We start from the raw sequence: 21,093 nt of genomic DNA on the forward strand, positions 1-21,093 counted from the left end.
TTAAAAACAGGACTTTTATTTTTTATGTAAAAAAGAGGAAATAAAAATGGACCTTTTTTATTTTTTTTTTCCTGCTCAGGTTCTGACAGCCACCAGCTGCTGTCCCCACTGCCTGCATTTATCTCCAGCTATGGAGGGGAGGATAGACAGTTAAAAACAATGAATGAGGTTAAAAGTCACAGAATCTCTGCGGGGATGAATCTCAGAACAAAGCAGCCTGGATCCTTCCCCATTTAAAAGGAGCTAAAATCCTGGCACACTACCCCTGTGACTGAGAGATCTTTGACCCCCAGTAAGCCATTCCAGATAAGGAAATTAGGAAAAGTCTTTCTGAAACTGCTTAAGCCCAACACCCAATGCCCCTTGCAGAGCTGCCTCTGACCAAGCTTTTCCTGACAAGGACTCCAGTCCCAGTAGCCCTTTAGAAAAGCACACAGGCCAGTCACCCCCTGGTCACCCTCTGTCCCTCAGCAACATCCCCACTTTTAGCCTTCAGAGCACACTGGGCATCAAAACCAGGAAAGGCAACCCAAAGCCCTGCAGTTGCAATCCAACAAGTGGGTAGAGAGGAGCAAAGAGCCAGCAAGAGGTACACCCTGGCAAGGGCACTGGGTTTGGGGATCAGCTGACAAGCAACAAGCATATCCCTGGGCAATACAGCAAAAAGGAGGAAGTAAACGTTTTAACGTTTACCTTTTGTGAAAAAGGTAAAAAGAAAAAAGAAGGTATTGAAGAATATCTGGGTGGACTATTTCATTTCATGTAGGTCAAGCCAAGCTTGTGGTCAAGTTAAAAACAAAGCAGAGCCTTTTCAATAACTGATCTGACTGTCCCCATCCAAACCCATTCAGATGGGCTGTGACAAAGTCAGTCCTCCAGGCACCAATACATTCATGTAACTGTCAGGTAACAGTTTCAGCCTTGGAAGAAAAGGAAGAGGCAGTACTAGAAGGGGGAGAAAGATTATTCCACCCTCTAGGTGAAAACAGACATCAAGTAAGAGCTAGAAGCTACAGCTTCCCTGAAGATATCACTTCTATTGGCATCACGGTGCTCAGCTTTAGAGATCAACCCAGTGCAGGGACAGCCAGGCACCCCACTCCTCTGGCAACCCTTAAAACAGGATGAAGAGGGGCACCTGAGCAGGGCACATCCTGGGCAAACACACCCGCTCACTCATACACAGCAGAAAAGAACCTGGAGCTTGCTGGCCCCTCTGCCAACACAGCCAGTCCTCCTCTTCCCAAGGCCTCAGATTCCTCCTTCCTTAATGATGAGGTTGCCTGCTTTGGACAGATCCAGTTGCTTACTCAGAGCTCTCTTCGACCTCCTTTTGTTTCTTCTTCTTTTTCTTCTTGGTGCTGATCTCACTGGTCTGTGGAGAGGTTGGAAAGGTCAGGAAGAAATCAAAAAGGAATCCCTCACTGCTCATTCCAGGAGGAACAGCCCCACTCCAGAAGCACTGCAGGCTCCCCATTGCCACAATGCTCCCTCACCACCATAAAAGCACTCAAGCACAGACTGAATGCCAGCACCATCCTCCACCCAGGGCCCACGACAGGGCACTAGAGCACAGAGGTGGCCTGGCAGGAACCCATCAACTGTCCCAGGGCTGCTCACCCCATCCCCGCCCCACTGCACATCCACTCCCACAAGCCTCACCTGCCCTATCTCCCAACAGCCATTTCAGTCTACAAATGCACCTCTGTAAAACATCTTTCTCTGCTCTGGGAGCCTGGCACTTTGTGGACATGCACAGCAGGATGCTGATGTGTTTATCTTGGAGGTATTTGGGACACACAGCAACCTCCCCCACATTTAGACCACACCACGGCAGCACCCATTACATACCACTTCTATTTGCTCTCCCCCGCTCTCGGCTGCCTCTTTGGCCTTCTTCTCTTTCTTCTTCTTTTTCTTTTCCTTTTTGCTCAGCTCCTCTGGTGGAGGGGTGGCAGGGGACGGGGGGGTCACAGCTTCATCACTTTCACTCTCCGACTCTCGCTTCCTCTGTTGGGGGACACGTTGTCAGACACACCAACACCTTCCAACGGAGCTCAGGTGAGGGGAAAACTGTTTGCAAGCCCACTGCAGTATTTTGCCTGATTCAATCCAACTTCAGTTAACAATGCTTTGGGCAGGTAGGGTGACCTGCAGACTGTCAGTGGCCCCTCCAGCATACGCTGTCCAGGATTTGCTTCTGCCAGTATTGCACCCTGTACTTCTCAAGGTTTCCTGTATCCCAAATATTCATGTAAAACACTGCTTCACCTTTTCAGAGGCATGCAAAAGCCCTGACTTAGGGAATTTTAGATGCAACTCTTGCATGGACCTTTCTGCAACTGTCTGTAGTCTCCAAGAAGGTTCTCTGCACTCAAAGCACAGAATCCCAGAGACAAACACCCAGGGAGGGTAAGGCCTTCAGGAGGTCACCTTACAGCCAGCTTGTGGGCCACTGCACATGTGGAGGGTCTAGGCTCCCACAACATGGAACACCCTGTGAAACAAGCAGCACACAATCCATCACCCAATACAAACTGCCTAAAGGAAGTGGTGCATATCCATTCTTCATCAGGGCCCAAAAACGCTACAGCCAGAGAGCACTAACGATACTCACTTTTGAAGCCTTCTCCAGCTCTGACACAGGTCGGTGATCAGCAGCTGCTTCTTTCTTGGAAGAATCCCTGAAAGGAAAGATGCCCAGGCTGAACAGGACAGTTGTTGCCTCACGCTGCTCTGCACATGTACAAACCCTCACAAGGGCTCCACAACCCACCCCAGGAGCTGGGTGGGGAAGTTGGTGTGGGGAAGACCTGCAGCCTGCACCAGGGCCAGCTGGGCTGGGCAACAGCAAGGCCTTTCCCATTAATTTAGCAGACTGACTCCCTCTAGAACCACAAGACAGGCTAAAAAGGGATAACTGTCTGCTCGGGCACTTTCCTTCCGACACTGCCCAACATCTGCAAGAAATGCAACTGCACCACACAGGTCAGGACAGCCAACAGCCCTGGGCCAAGCCTAACGTGTTCCACGATCAAACAGCAGCACCCAACCCTGCCCTTGCTGCACAGTGTTCCCCTCTGAACACCACGAGGGAGCCACACACCCTGTACCCACCTGTAATCCACATACTCCTTCTTCCAGGAATCTGGTGTGTTCTCGTTGGGCTTTCCATGCTTGTCCAGCAGACCCTTCTGGATCATCATCTTCTTCTGACTGGCCTGAGAGCAAAGTACAACAAGTCAAACTGCAGCTCCAGGTAAGAAAGATCCCCCTGGGGCTTCAGCCATTCAGCCTAAGAGAAGGTAACCCAGGAACAAGCCAAGCCAACAACTACAGCGTGCTTAACGCTTTTCCAAGGACCTTCTAATAAGTCACACAAAACATGCCCTGCACAGCAGCCTAAATCTCAGACCAAAGGCATCTTCATTAGTAAATAAGGAGCCAATGGAAGTTCCCACCCTTCCTGTTCTTCAGGCACAATTTAGTGTCTCACAAGACAGTTTGCATTTAAACAGTGTTGCAGCTGCACCAAAAGGAAAAGCAGCTCCTTGCCCAGCCCCTCCAGAGCCATCAGCATGGGGTGATAGATGAGGGTCATCTTTGCACAGAGTGCTAATGCCATCCACTTCACATCATTTGGCTCTTTACCAGAGGAGGGCTGGTGCTGTACAGACCCAAGGAGCCCATTCCTTAACACCTGCAGTGGCCCCAGCTGGACCTGGAGCAGAACTGCCCAGGCTCTGTTGGGAGGGAAAGCCTTGCTCCCATCACTCCCTGGCACCAGGAAGTGCCACCCCCATGGCTCCAGAAGGCTGCAGAATTACAGGAAATCCCTGAAGAAGACACAGGCACAGCTCTGCCCAAGGGGGACCCCAGAGTCCCACATCCCACCAGCTGGGCTCCCACCACTGCACTGGGACAGACTGCAGCCCCACACCACTCACCTTGGGGCCCAGACCCCATTTTCGGGGATATGTGTCTCTCTCCATGATCACTCTCTTGATCTTTGCTACGATGCCATGGTCACAGGTAGAAATGACTGCTGTGGTCATCAAGGCAATGGCTGCAGAAGCAGGCAGGGAGGCCATTAACTCTTTAATAGCAAGACTATCAGCACAAAGAGGACCAACACCCCCCACCAGGGCTGTCTCACCCCAAAGACTCACTGGAAGCAGGTTCTGGACTAACACTTCCACAAGCTGCCCTGCTCAAAGGCAGCAAGTGTGCCAGCCATGGAGTAACAACACCACTCCCAGGCATCTCAAGGAACCACACCACCACAGGAAGGAACAGAGCTGGTCCTTTGTCAGCTCCCAAAGTCTTGCAGAACCAAGCTAGAGGAGACTAATCCTACCAATAATTTATGTTTTTCGCCCCAGGACCCCAAGATGACCAGAGTGCAGGCAGTACAAAGAGCAGGGTTGAATGGCCTGGCTGTGTTAGAGCTCCTAAGGCTCCTCAATCCCATGGGTCTGGACAGAGCATGGGGCCATGCAGCACTGAGCACCATCACTGCGTGTCAGCACCTGTCACCTACACAGCTTCTCTGAAGGCCCTTTAAAGGGCACCCTTTGAAGTCACTGCACAAAAGGTGAGAGTTGCTGGAGTCCCTTTGCACTGATCTGCTCAGGTAGTGTGATGTGCCAGGTGGCAGCGTGTGATCAGACACCATCCCTCGTCCCAGTGAGGATGGAGCCCCCCAGAGAGGGGCTCCAGCCCTGCCAGCACTGCTCCCCTCCTGCAGGCAGCCAGCCACACATCACAGCAGCCCCCAGCAGGACACTGGGAGACTGCAGGATGTCTGGAGGCTGCGCAGTACCCAGACCCTAGAACAGGAACCGGGGTGCTGCAGGAGGGCAGCACCACTGCACTCAGAGAATGGATAAACTGCGTCATCACCTCACACACACAGCACACCTGAGCACCACACACAGCTCATGAACCCTTCACACCCTGCCCAGGACTGACTGTGTCTAAACATCAAGTGCCTTGGGCTCACAGTCCCCATTAGGAAGCACTAATCAAACCTTCTCTGCACGGGGACTCATTCACTGTCACACAGCCTGGTATTTCTGCAGTTAGCTGGGCACAAGAAGAATGAGGAGTTTCATACCTAGGCAGATAGCTTCTCCTTTCGTGGTGATGACAACAATCTCCTGATTAAGCTCAATACCATCTTCATACCTCAGAACACCAGGCAGCATGATCTTGGCTCCATAGCAAATGGCATTAACCTGAAAATGTAGAGAACAGGAGGGCTTAAAGCTCTTAGAAGAGTAAAAATAAGGTAACGAGTGCCTCTAATTTTTAGCTTCTCATTGTCATTACCATCCCAGCAATAATACCCCTAACTATTTATTTTTGTCCACTACGTAAAACTTGGGAGCTTTGGAAGAAGCCAGCAAAGCATGTATCACAGTGGGTGAGGCAGATCTCTCATAACCATCATCCTCCTCCTCAAGGGAGGAGAGCAGATTCTGTCACTTAATTCTTGGCTCTTGCATCTCACTGCTGATCTGGCAGTGGTTCTCACTGGGTTCTACACAAGTCACAATCAGGACAGCATTGGACGTCACACGGCTCCTGGTTCCCCACATTAAATGTGTACAAGTCAAGAGGACGCTGTGCACTGTCAGCTGGCCCTGCCTCAGGAACTCACCGCACTGTCTTTCATGACGAGCCTCTTGTGTGAAGTCAGCAGCTTCTCCAGGGGCAGGATGACTCTCCTCAGGTAGCTGTCATCCTTGTTGTTGTCGTACTGCCACTGTGCATCCAGTACGTCGTGCATGGTCACCATGTTGTCCTGCCAAGACACAACCCCTCTAAACTCTCTCACCAGCCACCAACTTGAAACACCAACACATACACAAAAAAAGCAGCTAAAGTCCAACAGCAAACGTGCTGAAGGGAGTGAACAACAGATGAGATGCCCAACTCAAGCATTAAAATGCATTCTAAAAGAAGCAAGAGTACTTTCCATCTGGAGCTTGAGGGTAGCCTGACTTGGGCTACCAGACTTCAACCTTCCTAATCTTAGACAGCACTTGGATCTAGTGTACAAGGTCTGTCCACAGGAAACTCTAAAATACGACCTAACGCAACTTCCTGGGACTTCTAGACAGTCCAAATTAACCAGCTCTTCCAACTGTGATATGGAATAAATCTTGGAAGCAGCTGTAAGCACCCAACACTTGGAATTCAGAAATGACTGCCAGTGATTACAGCTGTGCTAAGAGCACAGATGGGTGGGGAAGCACTTGCATTTTGATACTGCAGCTTTGCAAAGAGAGAAATTAGTTCTGGAGGATCCATCTATGACCTGACTGAAAAGACTGTACAACCATTCAAGATCACACTAGGCTGCATCTCCCAGGCTCAATCCAATGGAACACATTCCCTGGGCTGTGCCAATGCCAAGCTGACAGCTCACACTCCTGAACCTGTGGAATGTGTGGTTTGTAGGCTGAGAAACACAGGTGACATAAAACAAACCTTCAGTCACCACGGTGCACTTCCCAGTCACTCGCTGTCCCAAAGTTTAATTACCAGAACAGGAGCAACATCCTGAACTGAACTCAACACTTTGGTTACAGACCACCTATGGAAAGAGCTCCCACTTTTCAGGGGCTTTTCACAAAACTCCTCCCAGCAGCCACGTGCCTAAACCTCCTCCTAACACTGTAAAACTCACACAGTTCCAAGAAATCCTTCGCAATTCTGATCATTTCAAGGGGGCTGGTTACAGTGAGAGCTGCCACTCTACCTTCTCTCCCAGGACGCCCGAGCGGACTCTGCGGAGCTCTTGCATCTGGCCCCCCACACCCAGCAGCAACCCCAGGTGGACACACAGAGTCCTGATGTACGTGCCTGCTTCACAGCTCACCCAGAAGATACCTGGAATGGATGACAGAGGAGTATTTAAAGCTGTCATCTAGAAATGAACCACATCCTTTAAGAGAAGCCGTATTTCCAATCCTTCACAGAGCCATCAGAATGGGGTGATAGATGAAGGTCATCTTTGCCCTGAGAGCTAGTGCCATCTAATTGACATCATTTGGCTCTTCCATGAAGGATGCAGCAGTACAAGAAACAGATGGGATTTGCTTCTCAGCACACAAAAACAATACATGAAGCACTTACTGCTTCATGTGGGGAGAATTTAGGTCTTAAGATATCTGCCAAGAATACAAAGCAGCCCATTTCACAGAAAATTTTATCAGCTGCCAGCTTAAGAGGAAGAAGGTAGGAAAGCCCTGTTTTACCTAATCTTCTCTCAGGATCATACTCCACCAGCTTGCTCTCATAGATAGTTCTGACTCTCAGTTGTCGTTTGACAGCAGCAATGAGGGGTGGTCGCTGAAACAATGCGCCTGTCAGAGTTTCTACTGCCTGAGGGAGGAAGGAGAAGCAATAGCTCACACCTGTGCCCAAAGGTAGGAGCACCTTGGAGACTCCAGCAACCATGACCATTCCCATGAGTAAGAAAACACAAGGTTCATCATAATTTGGTGACGTCATATTTAATAAAGCCAATCCAAACCTGTGATGTGCTCAAGATGCCACCCCAGCTGCCAGTGAGCACAGCCAGGCTTTTCCCATCAGGTGGCAGCGTGTGATCAGACACCATCCCTCGTCCCAGTGAGGATGGAGCCCCCCAGAGAGGGGCTCCAGCCCTGCCAGCACTGCTCCTCTCCTGCAGGCAGCCAGCCACACATCACAGCAGCCCCCAGCAGGACACTGGGAGACTGCAGGATGTCTGGAGGCTGCGCAGCACCCAGACCCTAGAACAGGAACCGGGGTGTTGCAGGAGGGCAGCACCACTGCACTCAGAGAATGGATAAACTGCGTCATCACCTCACACACGCAGCACACCTGAGCTCTATTCCTACCCCCTCATCTCCCACCAGTGCCCAACACTTTGCATGCCAGGTGTCAGCATGGCTGAGAGCACGGGAGACTTACCCTGGCCAGCTGAGCCTCACTCTCAATTGCATTGTGCAGCCGAACAATTCCCACATACTCTTTGCCTGAAAGAATGACAAGAGCAGTCAGGAGCGGCCACTTGCATTTAATGTTGACCTCCAGGTCCACACTCCCTCAAAGCCACATGTCCCCAGGGCCCTGAAATCTTAACAACCACCTCTCCTAGGAAGTTTATTCTGGAGCCGGTTATTCTTCCAGGGAAATAAACCTAAGCTACATTTATTTCTTCACCAATTTTTATTTCACTGGACTGGTAAGAGGCTGAGGCTGTAAGTTCAATTAGCACATAAAACCTTGTCAGAAGTGTTTTCGCTGACTTAAAACAGTACAAGCCCCAGAGGAGCAACCAAAAATCACTTGTGACAGCATGGATGTGTCCTCAGTGGCTCAGAGTGACATGCAACCCTTGAATTCAAGGCACTGAAGGCCAAGATCGGCCCTTTCAGTACTGGAAATCTCCACTTTGTCTCCAAAAGCACTTCACACGTCCCCAGTCACTGTAAATGGCCTGGGCAACAAACATACCTGCGCTCTGCTGAGATTTGACCAGGCGTGTTGCCCTCTCAATGCACACAATGAGGCACCCAGTCACCTTAGGATCCAGAGTGCCACTGTGTCCGGTCTTCTCCACTCGGAGGATGCGCCGGATCCACGCAACCACCTCATGAGAGGATGGATTGGAAGGTTTGTCGAGGTTAATAAAGCCAGACCTGTAGTGCAAGATGGCAGAGAGCAGGGGCTAAGCATCGGGGCAAACACAGCAAGAGTGCACACACTGAGCTGCTCCGTGCACAACAGGTGATATATTCCATGGTCAAAGAGTTCTCTTCTCCCCTGACTGCTCTATACTTAAAAGACACCAAACCCCAAGCAGTCTCAAAGCCTAGCAGGCCAAAGGACTTTTCCAAAGACCCCAGAGAGTTCCTCAGGCGTTTGCATGTTCATCCATAGACCAGTCACAGCCCCAGAAAAAAAGCAAACTTCACATCAGATGTTCACTGATTACTGGCAAGGCCCTGAGTCAAGCAGAAAGGTACAAGGGAAACCCAGACAGAAAACGTTTTTAAGGTATTAACTGTGAAAGAAAAATAAACTACTCTGGCCCTTATTACACTCACCTAACATAATCAGAAATCTCTCTCTTCAGAGGATTAGCACCGGAAGGAAGAGGTGTGTAGTGTGCTGTCCTCACATTTAACTTGTCAAAGTTCTACAAAATCCAAGCAGAAGCAGAAATTACAAATCTCCTTGAGCTCACCCTGGTTTCAGCACTGCTTTCCTACAATACATCTCCCCCAGGCACACAAGATCTGATTTGTAAATGTCAGGGCCACTTCCAAAATCAAACACACCCAACAATGAAACCACAATGTTTCACAGAAAAAGAAACAAACGAATCTTGCGCAGAAATAGATGGGAAAGCAGCAGAACACACATCTTTACAGCAGAGGATAAATCCAGTATGCCCCAGAAACTCAGCACAAGCAACTTGGGAGTCTATACACATCACAAGCTATGGTCATACCCAAATAAAAAGCTCAAGAAATCTGGCACGGTACACTTGTAAAACAGGCATGAAAATGATACTGCTGGTCAGACTCGATAACACGATTTCTGCATGCAGTGGGGTTACACAAAGCAGCAGTGCATTTCCACGGGCAGAGGACAAAAGGAGCGGGAGCAGGGACGGACCACGAGGCCGAGCAGAACCCGCCGTACCTTTAGCAGCAAGGGCCACTGCGACGTGTCCAGCTGGGGCACTCGGGACTCGGGCTTGATGAGAAAGTCCTCCGTGTGCTGGATGTCCTGGGGGGGGGGGCGGAGTTCACCGGGATCAGAGCGGGAAAAGCCGGCGGGCCGCGTTCCCGCCGCCTCCACGCGCCCGCTCCACGTGGCCCGGGAGGCTCCGCTGCCGCATCCACGTGGGGCGGCCGCGCTCCCTGCGGGAACGGCGCGGGAGAAACCCATCCCATCCCAGCCTTACCCACCCTCCCCATCAACCACCCCACCGCGTCCCCACGGATGGGTCTGGGGGAGCCCCCCTCGGCACCCCAAACCCGGCCCGGGCAGACCCCCGCCCCCGCCGCTCACCGCAACATCCTCATCGGCGAGCGCCCGCTTCTCCTTCTTCCTCTTCTTCTTCACGCTGGAACCTGCGGGAGCGACACGCCGGGAGTGAGCGCGGGGAGCGGGGCAGGCCCGGGAGGGGAAAGGGGGAACGGCGAGGGGAGGGGGCAAAATCGCCCGCAGACCCTTCCCCCCCGTGTCCGCCCGGAGCCCCCCGCCGGTCCCACCGCTGCGCACCGTCCCCGTCCGCCATGGCCGCGTGGTGTCCCCGCCGCACGCACCGGAACGGCCGCCCCGTTCCGACGGGCTCGCGTCACCGGCCTCGCGTCACCGGCCCCGCCCGCCGCCCCCCTTCCACCGCCCCGGCGGGGAGGAGCATCCCCGCCCGGCAGGAGCATCCCCGCCCGGCGCCGCCGCCGCTGCCATTCACCGCTGCTACTCAACTAGATACAATTCTAGTAACAGTTTCGTCTGCCCGAATTTAAAAAGAGAGGGTCATAGAATCAACCGTGTTGGAAAAGACCTCCGAGATCGTCAAGTCCAACCCTTGATCCAACACCGCCCTGGCTACCAGATGATGGCACTAAGTGTCACATCCAGTCTCATCTTAAAAACCTCCAGGGATGGTGAGTCCACCACCTCCCTGGGCAGCGCATTCCAGTGTCTGATCACGCTCTCTGTAAAAAATTTTTTCCTAATATTCAACCTAAACCTCCCCTGGCAGGGCTTAAGACCGTGGCCTCTTGATAGCTGCCTTGGAGAAGAGACCAACCCCTATCTGGCTACAGCCTCCTTGCAGGGAGTTGTAGAGAGTGATGAGGTCTCCCCTGAGCCTCCTCTTCTCCAGGCTAAACAACCCCAGCTCCCACAGCCTCTGCTCATAGGACTCACAGGACTTGTGCTGTTCCTATGTACTTTTTGCCACACAGATTTTTACTTTGTTTCCCTGACAGACAGAGACAGCACCAGAAAAGAAATAAGCTAGCAGTCCATTCATCCTTTTCGCCCTCCACCATTACTTTAATTCTCAAATTCCCTCAGCCATAGTGGAGTTGCCACTGTGCAGGCTCAGTTCTTTGGGTTACCAGATGTTACACAGAGACTGACCTCAGGCCGCCACCATCAGTCCCCAGACTTGCTGGTCAGCGACAAACTCCCTTCACCCACCACAAAATGCAAAGCCTCGTGTTGGCTGCAGCATCTATTGTTTTCAGGAGGGGAAAAAATTAAAATCTTTTTTTGTGTTTTTGTTGGGGTTTTGTTTGTGTTTTGTGTGGGCTCTTTCATTTTCTTTAAAAAAACCAACTACAGAAACATTTGATCCCCAGATGCCCAAATCCTCCAACACACACAAACTGCAGCCAGTCCTTTAATGCACAGCCTCGTTCTGCCCCGAACTGGCCCTTCCGCTTCGGGATTACACTTTTTCCAAGCAGGACAACATCTAGTACATACAGTGAGCAGTTTACTATGACACAAGGTGAACACATCTGCTCATCAACCATGGCTTGAGTGCATTACAGAGTCGGTATTAAAAATAAATAGCGGGACAGTCCATGTTGAAGCGACCAGTCCGAGCAGTCCCTGCAGGTGCTCAGAGCCCCTGCCCGGCGGGGCTCAGCATCTCCTGCAGCACCAGGTGCAGCAGGTGGTTCTGCTCGGCGCTCAGCAGCGGCCACAGCTCTGCCTGCAGTGCCTTCAGCGCCTCCACGTCCTTCTCCTGGCATGCCAGCACGGCCGATTGCAGCAGCAGGAACAGTTCTGCCGGCAGGTAGCTGGCGGCCGGCGGTAGCCCGCCCGCCCCGGGGCCGCCCGCGCTGCCGGTGGTGCTCGCCCCGCCGTCGGGCGCCTCCCAGCAGTACTGCTCCAGCGTGCGGGCGTGCTCGGGCAGCAGCTTGGCCGGCGGCGGCTGCAGCAGCAGCAACAGCAGCACCCGCGACACCTCGCAGCGCGCCAGCACGTCCAGGAAGGCACCTCCAGGAGCCGCCCCGGCTCCCGCCCCGCCGAGCCCGGCCCCGGCCAGCGCCTGCGCCCGTGTCAGCGCCGCCAGTGCCCCGGCGTAGTCGCGGGCGAGCAGAAGGCAGGACGCGCGCTCGGCCAGGCAGCGCAGGGCCTGCAGCGGCAGACGGGCGGCCCCCAGCAGCTCCGCCGCCCGCTGCAGGGGCGCGGCGGCGCGGGCGGGCTGGCCCGTGTCGCGGAGCGCGGCCGCCAGCTCCAGGCACGGCCCGGCCGCCAGCGCGGGCTGCCCGCGCTCCAGGTGCAGGCGGGCGGCGAAGGCCCCGCAGCTCTGCGCCGCCGACACGTGCTCGCCGAAGCCGCCGCGCAGCCCCAGGCGCTGCCGCAGGTCCCGCTCCTGCCGCAGGAAGAGCCGCGCGGCCTCGGCCAGCGCAGCCGCCTCGGCGGGGCCGTGGAACAGGCTCTGCGCGCAGCGCGCCACGGCCAGCTGGCACCAGGCGGCGTAGGGCAGGCTCTCCTGGGCGCGCAGCTCCCGCGCCAGTGCCGCGAACTGCTCCGCCGCCTCCGCCACGTTGGGTTTGCGCAGGAACCGCCGCCGCAGCTTGGCCGACACCAGCCGGTACCGAGATAGGAAGTCGCCGTCGCCGCCGAGCCCCGGCCCGGAGCCGCCCGGCCCGGCGGGGCCGGAGCCGCCGCCCGCCGCCAGCATCGCCCGCTCCGCCGCGGAACTGACGCGCCGCCCCGCCCCGCGCCGCCGCCCAATCAGCGCCCGCGCCGCTGTCGCGTAACAGAGGGGCGGGGCCTGGAGGAGGCGGGGAGGGGGCGCGGCCACTGCAGACTGCGCTAAACACGATTGTCCCCGCCCTTAATAGGCGTGGTTAAGACGGGCCACGCCTATTAAGGGCGTGATTCTGCCCGGGGGGCCCCGCCCCGGGTGCGCAGCGGGGCTGAGCGGCGATTGCGCCCCCTGGCGGCCGGGCGGACCCGCCCTCCTGTCCCGCCGCCGCCGCCGCCGCGGAATCGGAAGCGAGACGGGGATGGGGCCTGGGACGGGGGTCGGGATGGGGACCGGGATGGCGACGGGCTCTGAAGCCCCCAGATGGGGCCGCAGCAGCCAGGCTCAAACAAGAAAGGTTGACCCAAGTAGTACCAAGTGGGTGGGTGAGCCTCCTGGCCGAAGGATGTGTGGGTGCAGGAATTTTAGGTGAGGTCAAAGGGATAAGAGAACTCTTGGGGTCCCTAAATAGATAAACCATGCCTGACTCGGGAAACCCCCAGCAGCGCCGAAAATATTTGATGCCCGAGAGGGTTAAGCGGGCATGTGAGATCACGTGTGCTTGCCCGCTTCCTGCTTTTCCACGACCATCCGCAGGAGGCACGGCCTGAGAGAGGGGCTGTTCCCGCTGTCCTGACGTCCCTACACGTGTGAGCACACGTACCCACCTGCACCCACCCCGCCAGCTGAGGTGACACGTTCTGCCAGACATCCCTCCCGCTGCCTCCCCAGCCCCGAGCATCCCACCGGACAGGCTCGGTGGCGGGGGGCACTCCGCTTTCAGCGTGTCCCCAGAGAGCTCAGCACAGCCACGTGGTTGCTGTGACACGGGCACCGTGTCCCACCCGTGTCCCACCAGCACACGGGTGAGGCCCCTCGCCCCCCACCATGGCTCTGTGCTGCCTGTTGAGACCCCCGCGCTGGCACCTCCGCCCGCCGCCGCTCGCCCTGCTCGGCCCGGACCGCAGCCTTCGGACAACGACAAAGGGGAAAGGGAAGAAAAAGGCCAGGGAGGGCTGCAGCCTGCCAGATCCGTCCTGGGAGGAGAGGTACGGCTTTCCCAAAATGACCGAACGCTCTTCCGAAGCGGCAAGTGAGAGCGGTGGGTTTGGGGTTTTACCCTCGTGCAGCTCTTCCCAGTAGAAATAGAAGGGTCAGGACTCAGCTGTTTTTTCCCGCGAGTTTGGCCCGGGGATAGGAATAATGGAAAAGACAAATGGAAAGGTTTAAGAGGAAAGGAGCAGACAGGTTGCCACAGTGGCAAGCAAAAAGTGATAGTCCGTTTGATTTGCAGTTCTCTGTCTGAAAGTAGTTGGCACTGGGTGCTTTTGGAAGCAGCTCCAAAAATCCCAGTAACCAATACCAGCAACTTATCCAGCTGTGGGGTGATGTTCTCCATGGGCTCAGTGAGTCAGTAGTTGATGGATAGTTATGATTGTTTGAACCACATCCACCTCACCCCTTACTCTGCCTTTTTTTTTTAAATCAGCTTTTATGTGTTTTGTTCTTACTTGTTCTGCCTCAGATAAAAGTAATGGCAAGTTCTGAGGTTTTTCTCTAAACAACTGCTGTGTGGGTCAGCGAGGGGTGGGCAGCTTGAAATTCCCTGCCTGCTCCACACAAACTGTGCATTTCTCTCTGGTTCACTGGGAGTTTGGGTGTTCACAGCCAGCTCTGTCACCAGAAAGTCCTGTCCGTGAAGTAGCTGTCAGGGATGTTATGCCATGGGTATCAGGGGGGAGTATCTCTGGGCACTGCCATGATGTTGTGCTTTCCAGGTTAGCAAATGCAGTGACTCCACTGTGGAGACTTCCCTACCAAGAGCAGCTGCAGGTAAGATGTGCTTACACATATTTTTCTTTGCTGTGTTGCCCCGACTGCCTCTCCTATCCCCTTAAGCAATAGCCCTCATCATCTTAATGCTGTAAACTCTTCAGACCCCATTTACTGCTGCTTTAATCCTTCACTTATGGTGAAGGATAGAACTGGGAGGTTCCTTATGGTACAGAGTATGGGCACTTGCACAGTGATCCTGTCCTCTGTGGGACAGCTGGTTCACTGGGGCTTCAGGTTGGACCAAGTGCTCCAAGGTCAGCTCTTGGGGACCATGGACACGGGATTTTTCCCTCTTCCTGTTGCCCCAAGCAGCTTTGGTGATGAAAAGGGCAGAGTTCCTCTGGGGCTATATTTTCACTTGCAGTATTTCCTCCTGTTGGACTTCCCAGGGGTGGGTGATGAAGAGCTGCCCACCGTCATGTGGTCCTGTGAGAGTGTTTCTGGCTTAGAACTCCTCTGCAGGTGAAGTATGAAAGCCAGAGGAAGATTTTGCAGACACTGGCATCTCGTCTTGAGGAGCTGGGCATAGATGCACAGAAACCTGGTGGGCTCTGCTGTCCTCTCCAGCCTGTAGTCCCTTCTGTGAGTATCCTGTGGGAATGCTCTCCCCTCTGAGCCACTCACAGCCTCTCACTCAACAACTGAAGAGCCTCATGGTAGGCATTATTTGCTTGCAGAGAGTGTGCCTGTGGCAGTCCTTGCTAGCTTCTGCTTTGCAGCCTGTGATTGCCTGAGAGTGAAATAAGCCCAGTGCTTAGGAACCCTTTTTTTTGTGTCCAAGGCTGCCCTGATAAACCTGTCACCTTTCTGTCACAGAGAGCCATTTCTTCCTCCCCAGGGGAAGTACTGGGCTTCTCATGCACAAGCTCCATTTCTGTGTTTTGCACATTCACGTGTATCTTCCCATGTTGCCAACAGAACAGGGCAGGGTTTTGGCTTTCCTCCATTACTTTTAATCTAAGGCTTTATTTTTTCTTCTTTTCTCCCTCAGCCCATCATTAATGGCTACCGAAACAAATCTACTTTCTCTGTGAACCGAGGACCAGATGGGAACCCCAAAACTGTGGGGTTGTATGTAGGAACTGGCAAAGGTCAGTGCAGGACAAGAAGCTCAGTAGAAAACTGCTGGCATGAGCTGGGCTGGGGCAAGGCTCTGCTTGAAAGCCTCCTCTCAAGTTAGAAGCCTGAATCCTTTTAACACCTCAGTTCATTAGCTTCTTAAGAAATACCAGCTCCTAATTTGCAAAATACAACAGGAAGGACGATGGATGGGGCATCAGCCCCTTTAGGATTTAGCTTTGTTATTCTTAATTATGCTGTTCCCACATTTTTGGCATGCTCCAGGAGCCTGTGCTGAGCAGGAAGAACATGGAGGGATGTGCACTTCCATAGGCAGCAGAGCAATGTTGAAGCATTTGCAGTGCATGAGGCAGTTTGGTGCTGTGCAGTGAAGATGTGAACACTGTGCTCCTTGCAAGGGGCACGTGGATACCAATTTTTTCTGTTTTCTTCTTTTTTTTTAAATTTGTACCATGGGAGAATTCAGGGGAAAGGCCTCTCCAAAGTTTATCATGTTTAGATGGTACAGTGGTTTACTGTTCCCTGAAACAGAACAATTAAATACCTGTCCATCTCTCTCCAGCAAGAAATATTGTCTGTGTGAAAGCCAACCACATGAAGAACATGCCCTCAACACACAAACAAGTAGCCCAGGTAAATAAAGAAGTCATGTCTGTCCCCAGACTGTGGAATAGAGGGACTGCAATAACTCTTGTTTGGGAGAACATTGTAATTTTAGTTACTCCATGTTTTCAAGTTCATATTCCTGGTCTGAAAAGTTTCATGCCTGACTCTGGTTGATGGAGAAGTACTTTTTTAAAACTTGCATCTTAATATTGCAGCTTCTAAACTGTTCCAAAGAATGAAATTAATCAAATGAGAACGAATTCCTGCCAATCTATTAAAACACATAAGAACTGCAAATTGAAATTGTTAAAATGTTTTGTCTTTCAAGAGCCTGGAAAGAGCTTTCACTTAGTCTATTGAAAACAGAGAAACCAGATCATGCTGGTGGAAGGGCTGCCTGTCTTGGGGGTTAAGACCAGGGCAGTTGTCTTTGTGGTACTACAAATGCCCTTTCCCCTCCCCTCAGTGCTATGAAGAGTTCATCTCTCGTTCCCCCCTGGACTCCTGCATCCTCTTCCATGAAGGTGGACACTGGCGGGAGCTCGTGGTTCGTACCACCAGCCGTGGCCACACCATGGCCATCATCACTTTCCACCCCCAGGAGCTGGGCCAGGTGAGTATGTGCAGGACAGAGCCCATGGCAAGAGGCACATCAAATACCCGGCTCACCTGAGCCTTCTGGGTGTATCCCTGGGAAAAGGTGTCTAATCAGGTTACCCAAACAGCAGGTTTTCCTTTCTTGCTCTTAACAGGAGGCACTGGCTACTCAGAAAGCACTGCTCAGGGAGTTCTTCACGTGTGGACCTGGAGCAGTCTGTGCCTTGACTTCACTTTATTTCCAAGAGAGGTATGTGTCTTGGCACAGAGAATGAGTGGAAACAAAGCCACCTCCTTTTTATCTCCCTTCTCTGATCAAATTCAAATTCTATCAGTTCAAGGAGTGCTTAAAGAGAATGACAGATGTTTGGATCCCACATAAAGATATGGCTTTAAAATGGCCCCATCTTTTTTTTTCCAAACCTGTAATACTTGAACACACTGTGGCTCTACCTCATGGGAATTAGAAGACTGGCAAACTAAAGTAAAAGCCTACAGTGACTTTTCCAAGACAGTAAATCATACTAGAAGCAAAAGTGGGGAATAGACCCAAGGACTGCTGCCTTCTGCTAGGTCATTTTGATCCTTTTAATGAAATCTAGGCTGTGCAAGTCACAGATCCCTTACAAAGAATCAAAATTCTTGATCTTGTTGAGAGGCTCCCACAAAATAGAGGTTGCCTGGGGAGAAAACCATCCTCCCCTGCCCACGAGCACCCTGGGAATGGCAACCAGCTCTCTGCTGCTTTCTAAGAGCTGTTTTTTGTGTGGTCTGCCAGCACCATGACACGCTGCTCCCACGAGCAGTCTCCCTACCAGCTGCTCCACGGGGAACCTCACATCTTTGAAGAACTGCTCGGCCTGAAGTTTCGCATCTCTCCAGATGCCTTTTTCCAAGTGAACACGGCTGGAGCAGAAGTTCTGTACCAGGCAGTTGGGAAGCTCTGTCAGACTACTGGGGACACTGTCCTCCTCGACATCTGCTGTGGAACAGGTGAGTAGTGGCCGTGTGAGCCCAGCTCCTAGGGCTGGTGCTTTGCTGGTGCCAGAACTGATCCTTGCTGTGTAAAGTCCTGCTTCTTCAGCATGAATGTACAGGGTATTTTTGTGTCCCGTGTTTCCAGGCACAATTGGTCTCTCTCTGGCTCACCAGGTGTCCAAGGTCATCGGTGTCGAGGTGGTGGAGAAGGCAATAGAGGATGCTAAGTGGAATGCAGTGTTCAATGGTGAGTTCAAACTCGCCGTGGCAGAAAGTTTCAAACTAACTGCTGAAAAATCGGAAGTAGTAAGTGAGCGGGGGGGACCCTAACACAGCAAAGGGTGGTTCATGTTATACCTAACACTTGGTGGGACTCTGTTCTTTTTGCTTCCCAGGGATCTCAAACTGTGAGTTTCACAGTGGGAAGGCAGAGGCCGTGTTACCACAACTCCTGGCATCGTGGGAGGATGCCCGGCCGCTTGTTGCTGTGGTGAACCCATCTCGGGCTGGCCTACGTGAGAGAATATGCTATTTATTTTTTTATTTTCATCTTAATTTAGTAACGATTTTTCTCTCATCCTTCATCCCTCTGGGAAGCAGAGGGATTTCTCCCGCTGCTCTACCCTGCTTAATGTGCTAAGCTATCAGCAGCATGGGTCTGAGACAGAACATGGCAAAATATGTGTCTCTTTTTCCCCTGTATTTTCGACAGTTCAGGGCAGTTCTGTGAGGCTCTGTGTGCAGTCATTCCTCCTGGGTCACTGGGAAAGCGGGGTGTGTTTTTGCAGATTACAGGGTCGTGCGGGCCATCCGGAATTGCAGGACCATCCGCAGGCTGCTCTACATCTCCTGCAAGCCAGAGGGTGAAGCCATGAGGAACTTCCTTGAGTGAGCACTCTCCTCCCCTCCACTTACCTTAGTGACAGACCCTATTATGTCCAGACAAGGCTTGGGAAGGTTTTTGTAGTGGTTAAATTTTGCTGGATGAGTTCTGCAGGTGAGATGCAGGACTAAGTGCATGGGCAGGAGGGGTTTATGCCTCTGTGTTACTTTGGGTTTCCCTGCAAGCTGCACTCGCTGGTTTAAGGTAGGGGGGTATTCTTTGGGTTTTACATACAGCAGGATGCATTATTGCATCAGTGAGGAGTAGAAAACAGTGCAAACATGTTATAATGGCATTGTGCAACCTTCCCCAACAAAAGAACGCATCTGGATGTGGGATACAGAATCCACGGGGATCACTGCAGGAAGGTTGAGCCCTAGCCAACAAAGTGAAGCCAAGGGGATTAGTCACCTGCTTCGGGTTACTCATGGGGCTTTATCTGGGGTAGGCCTGTTTGCAGGTGATAAATCTGTCTGCAGGTGACCATGAAGGTAGTGCAAAACTGAAAATTGCTTCTTAAGGGTATTAAGTGTCTTTCAGCTGGGATGGCTTGTGAGAAAGGGAGCTTTAAACTTGCCACTGGCTTTTCAGCTTGTCCCTGAGGTTTTCAGAGCTGGTTTAGGATTCAGTAGTGGTGGTCCCACACCTCAGCCAGTGTCAGCTGCAGACTCTGAGGGACATTAGCCAAACAAACAATACCCCTTCGGTGGATCTTCTGTGCTATTGTGCTGCCAGTAATGGTGGGAATGGTTCTGCTACTGGTCTAAAGGTTGCTCTTTGCTTTCCACAGGCTGTGCTGCCCACCTGACCCACGGAAGAAGCTGACAGGAGAGCCATTTGCCCCCGTGTTGGCAATTCCTTTTGACCTGTTTCCTCATACTGTTCATTGTGAGCTGGTGCTGCTGTTCACCCGCTGACAGGGAGGCAAGTATGCCAGCTGTGAGAGCTTGGGAAGCAACCTCCTACTGTGCTGGAGACTCGAGTCAATGGAGTTAGGATTTTAACTTATTTTCTGGATAGGTTGTATAAAAATAAATAATTTTGCTTTTTCTCTTACTTTGGGTTGCCTAGCAACACTGTTCTTTAAGGAACCACTTGGATTTCTGAGGTGAAAAGGTTCTCTGTAGCATTTCATCACCCTTCCTTCCCCTGCAAACCTGTTCTTGGGCTGCTGGTTAAAGCAGCCTGAAAAATACACTCTCCCTGTGTTGAGGAGTATGCCCAACTTGGTGTTCAAGCTGCAAATTGTGCCCTGGGTGGTGGAAAATTGCTGGAGCCCCAGGCAAGGAACACAAAGACCATGGGGTGGGTGGCTCCTCACCCAGACACTCTGCAGAACTCAATGAACAATGAGAAGACCCCAGACCTAATTTTCCATTGGTCAGAACTGTTGTGCAAGGGCCAGGAGATTTAGGGTGTAAGGGTATGAAAGCCCAGGGATTCCTTTGTTGGGGCCCTTCCTGGAGGCACCAGCTCCAGCTGTTGTTATGTTGCTGTGCCACAGTTAAAATACTTAAAGGATCCAGATGTCTGGAAGCTCTGCTATGGGAAACTGGGGTCGATCCAGTGAAGGGAACTTGTCTGATTCTGTCAGTGGAGTGTGTAGGGAGTTAAGGCATCTGTGGGTTCACTGGAACCACTGATGCAAAGGGGCTTTGGTCCCAGCAGTGACATTCTGGGCTGATGTGAGTGTGATCCCAGGAGTGGCATCTGAAGGGTCAGACAGGAAAGGTTCCATAACACCTGGTATTGTGGGTTTCCACCATCAGCATGTGAATACATGCAGTAAAATCCACTGCATTTTCTAATACTGCCATGCCATTAGTTCTATGCCTGCTTCAAGGATATTCCAGGGCTTTTTCAAGTTGATATTGAACTGGCTATGAAGAAACCGTAGGAACTAGAAATCCTCATGCTTCAACGGGAATATGTTGACTTCCGGGGGTCAGGGAAATATTCCTGTATAAGCTTCCAAACCCAATATTGAATCACTGTCAGTCACGTGGATAAGTTGGAGGCAATGAGATTTTTCTGTAAAATAAAATGAAAAGAGAACAGATTTCAATGTCTCTCCTTTCACAACTGCCTCCTCTTCTCCACTAACACGTACCTAAATATGAAGTGCCCTATGAAAATGTCAGCAGCAACATTTTTCCTCCTCAGGATGTTCTGCAATAGCTAATTAAAAGGATTTCTTGTGTTTTGTACTTGTCCTGTCCTGCTCACTGTGAAGCACAGTGTTATGTGAAGTTCTCTCCAGCTCTTCCAGAGATGTAGCTGCTGTAATGGGGAGGGAGGTGTGAATGAGCAGTTCCCTTGCATTTTGTAA

At 52.3% G+C, this 21,093-nt stretch overlaps 3 protein-coding genes and 6 non-coding genes across 10 annotated transcripts; 1 reads left to right on the forward strand and 8 right to left on the reverse strand.

Moving 5' to 3' along the window:
- Nucleotides 1-4: 4 nt before the first annotated feature.
- DKC1 (dyskerin pseudouridine synthase 1) lies at nt 5-10,346 on the reverse strand. Of its 2 annotated transcripts, none has more exons than XM_027725493.2 (15): nt 10,291-10,341; nt 10,078-10,139; nt 9,706-9,792; nt 9,105-9,196; nt 8,512-8,696; nt 7,966-8,030; nt 7,266-7,392; nt 6,767-6,897; nt 5,663-5,806; nt 5,117-5,237; nt 3,948-4,066; nt 3,118-3,221; nt 2,618-2,684; nt 1,852-2,010; nt 5-1,375 (listed from the first exon to the last, which is right to left on the reverse strand). In XM_027725493.2, the coding sequence occupies exons 1-15, from the start codon at nt 10,304-10,306 to the stop codon at nt 1,307-1,309; spliced, it is 1,548 nt and encodes a 515-aa protein (XP_027581294.1). In that variant the 5' UTR covers nt 10,307-10,341; the 3' UTR covers nt 5-1,306. The 2 variants fall into 2 exon arrangements, with proteins under 2 accessions (XP_027581294.1, XP_027581302.1); XM_027725501.2 differs by lacking the exon at nt 5-1,375 and adding an exon at nt 2,434-2,497 and having other exon boundaries at nt 1,931-2,010; nt 10,291-10,346.
- LOC113990598 lies at nt 2,799-2,930 on the reverse strand. Its single transcript, XR_003541675.1, has one exon. It is a non-coding gene; the product is annotated as a small nucleolar RNA SNORA56 (small nucleolar RNA).
- LOC113990577 lies at nt 3,569-3,644 on the reverse strand. The gene has a single exon (XR_003541667.1). It is a non-coding gene; the product is annotated as a small nucleolar RNA SNORD83 (small nucleolar RNA).
- Nucleotides 4,661-4,907, reverse strand: LOC113990584. Its single transcript, XR_003541668.1, has one exon. It is a non-coding gene; the product is annotated as a small nucleolar RNA SNORD17 (small nucleolar RNA).
- Nucleotides 6,458-6,592, reverse strand: LOC113990594. Its single transcript, XR_003541674.1, has one exon. It is a non-coding gene; the product is annotated as a small nucleolar RNA SNORA36 family (small nucleolar RNA).
- LOC113990589 lies at nt 6,987-7,062 on the reverse strand. The gene has a single exon (XR_003541673.1). It is a non-coding gene; the product is annotated as a small nucleolar RNA SNORD83 (small nucleolar RNA).
- On the reverse strand, nt 7,616-7,862 carry LOC113990603. Its single transcript, XR_003541676.1, has one exon. It is a non-coding gene; the product is annotated as a small nucleolar RNA SNORD17 (small nucleolar RNA).
- Nucleotides 10,347-11,052: 706 nt separating the features above from the next.
- LOC113989900 (40-kDa huntingtin-associated protein-like) lies at nt 11,053-12,734 on the reverse strand. Its single transcript, XM_027724870.2, has one exon. It carries the CDS (start codon nt 12,716-12,718, stop codon nt 11,648-11,650), a length of 1,071 nt encoding a protein of 356 aa, XP_027580671.1. The 5' UTR covers nt 12,719-12,734; the 3' UTR covers nt 11,053-11,647.
- Nucleotides 12,735-13,384: 650 nt separating this feature from the next.
- Nucleotides 13,385-20,823, forward strand: TRMT2B (tRNA methyltransferase 2 homolog B). Its single transcript, XM_027725809.2, has 12 exons — nt 13,385-13,833; nt 14,563-14,617; nt 15,083-15,202; nt 15,612-15,711; nt 16,263-16,333; nt 16,773-16,919; nt 17,059-17,153; nt 17,682-17,896; nt 18,027-18,128; nt 18,277-18,396; nt 18,670-18,769; nt 19,555-20,823. Exons 1-12 carry the CDS (start codon nt 13,673-13,675, stop codon nt 19,679-19,681), a joined length of 1,413 nt encoding a protein of 470 aa, XP_027581610.2. The 5' UTR covers nt 13,385-13,672; the 3' UTR covers nt 19,682-20,823.
- The last annotated feature ends 270 nt before the right edge of the window (nt 20,824-21,093 follow it).

The sequence above is a fragment of the Pipra filicauda genome, unplaced genomic scaffold (assembly GCF_003945595.2).
Source record: "Pipra filicauda isolate LSUMZ 115617 unplaced genomic scaffold, ASM394559v2 scaffold9_size5747161_pilon, whole genome shotgun sequence".
NCBI classification, from domain to species: domain Eukaryota; kingdom Metazoa; phylum Chordata; class Aves; order Passeriformes; family Pipridae; genus Pipra; species Pipra filicauda.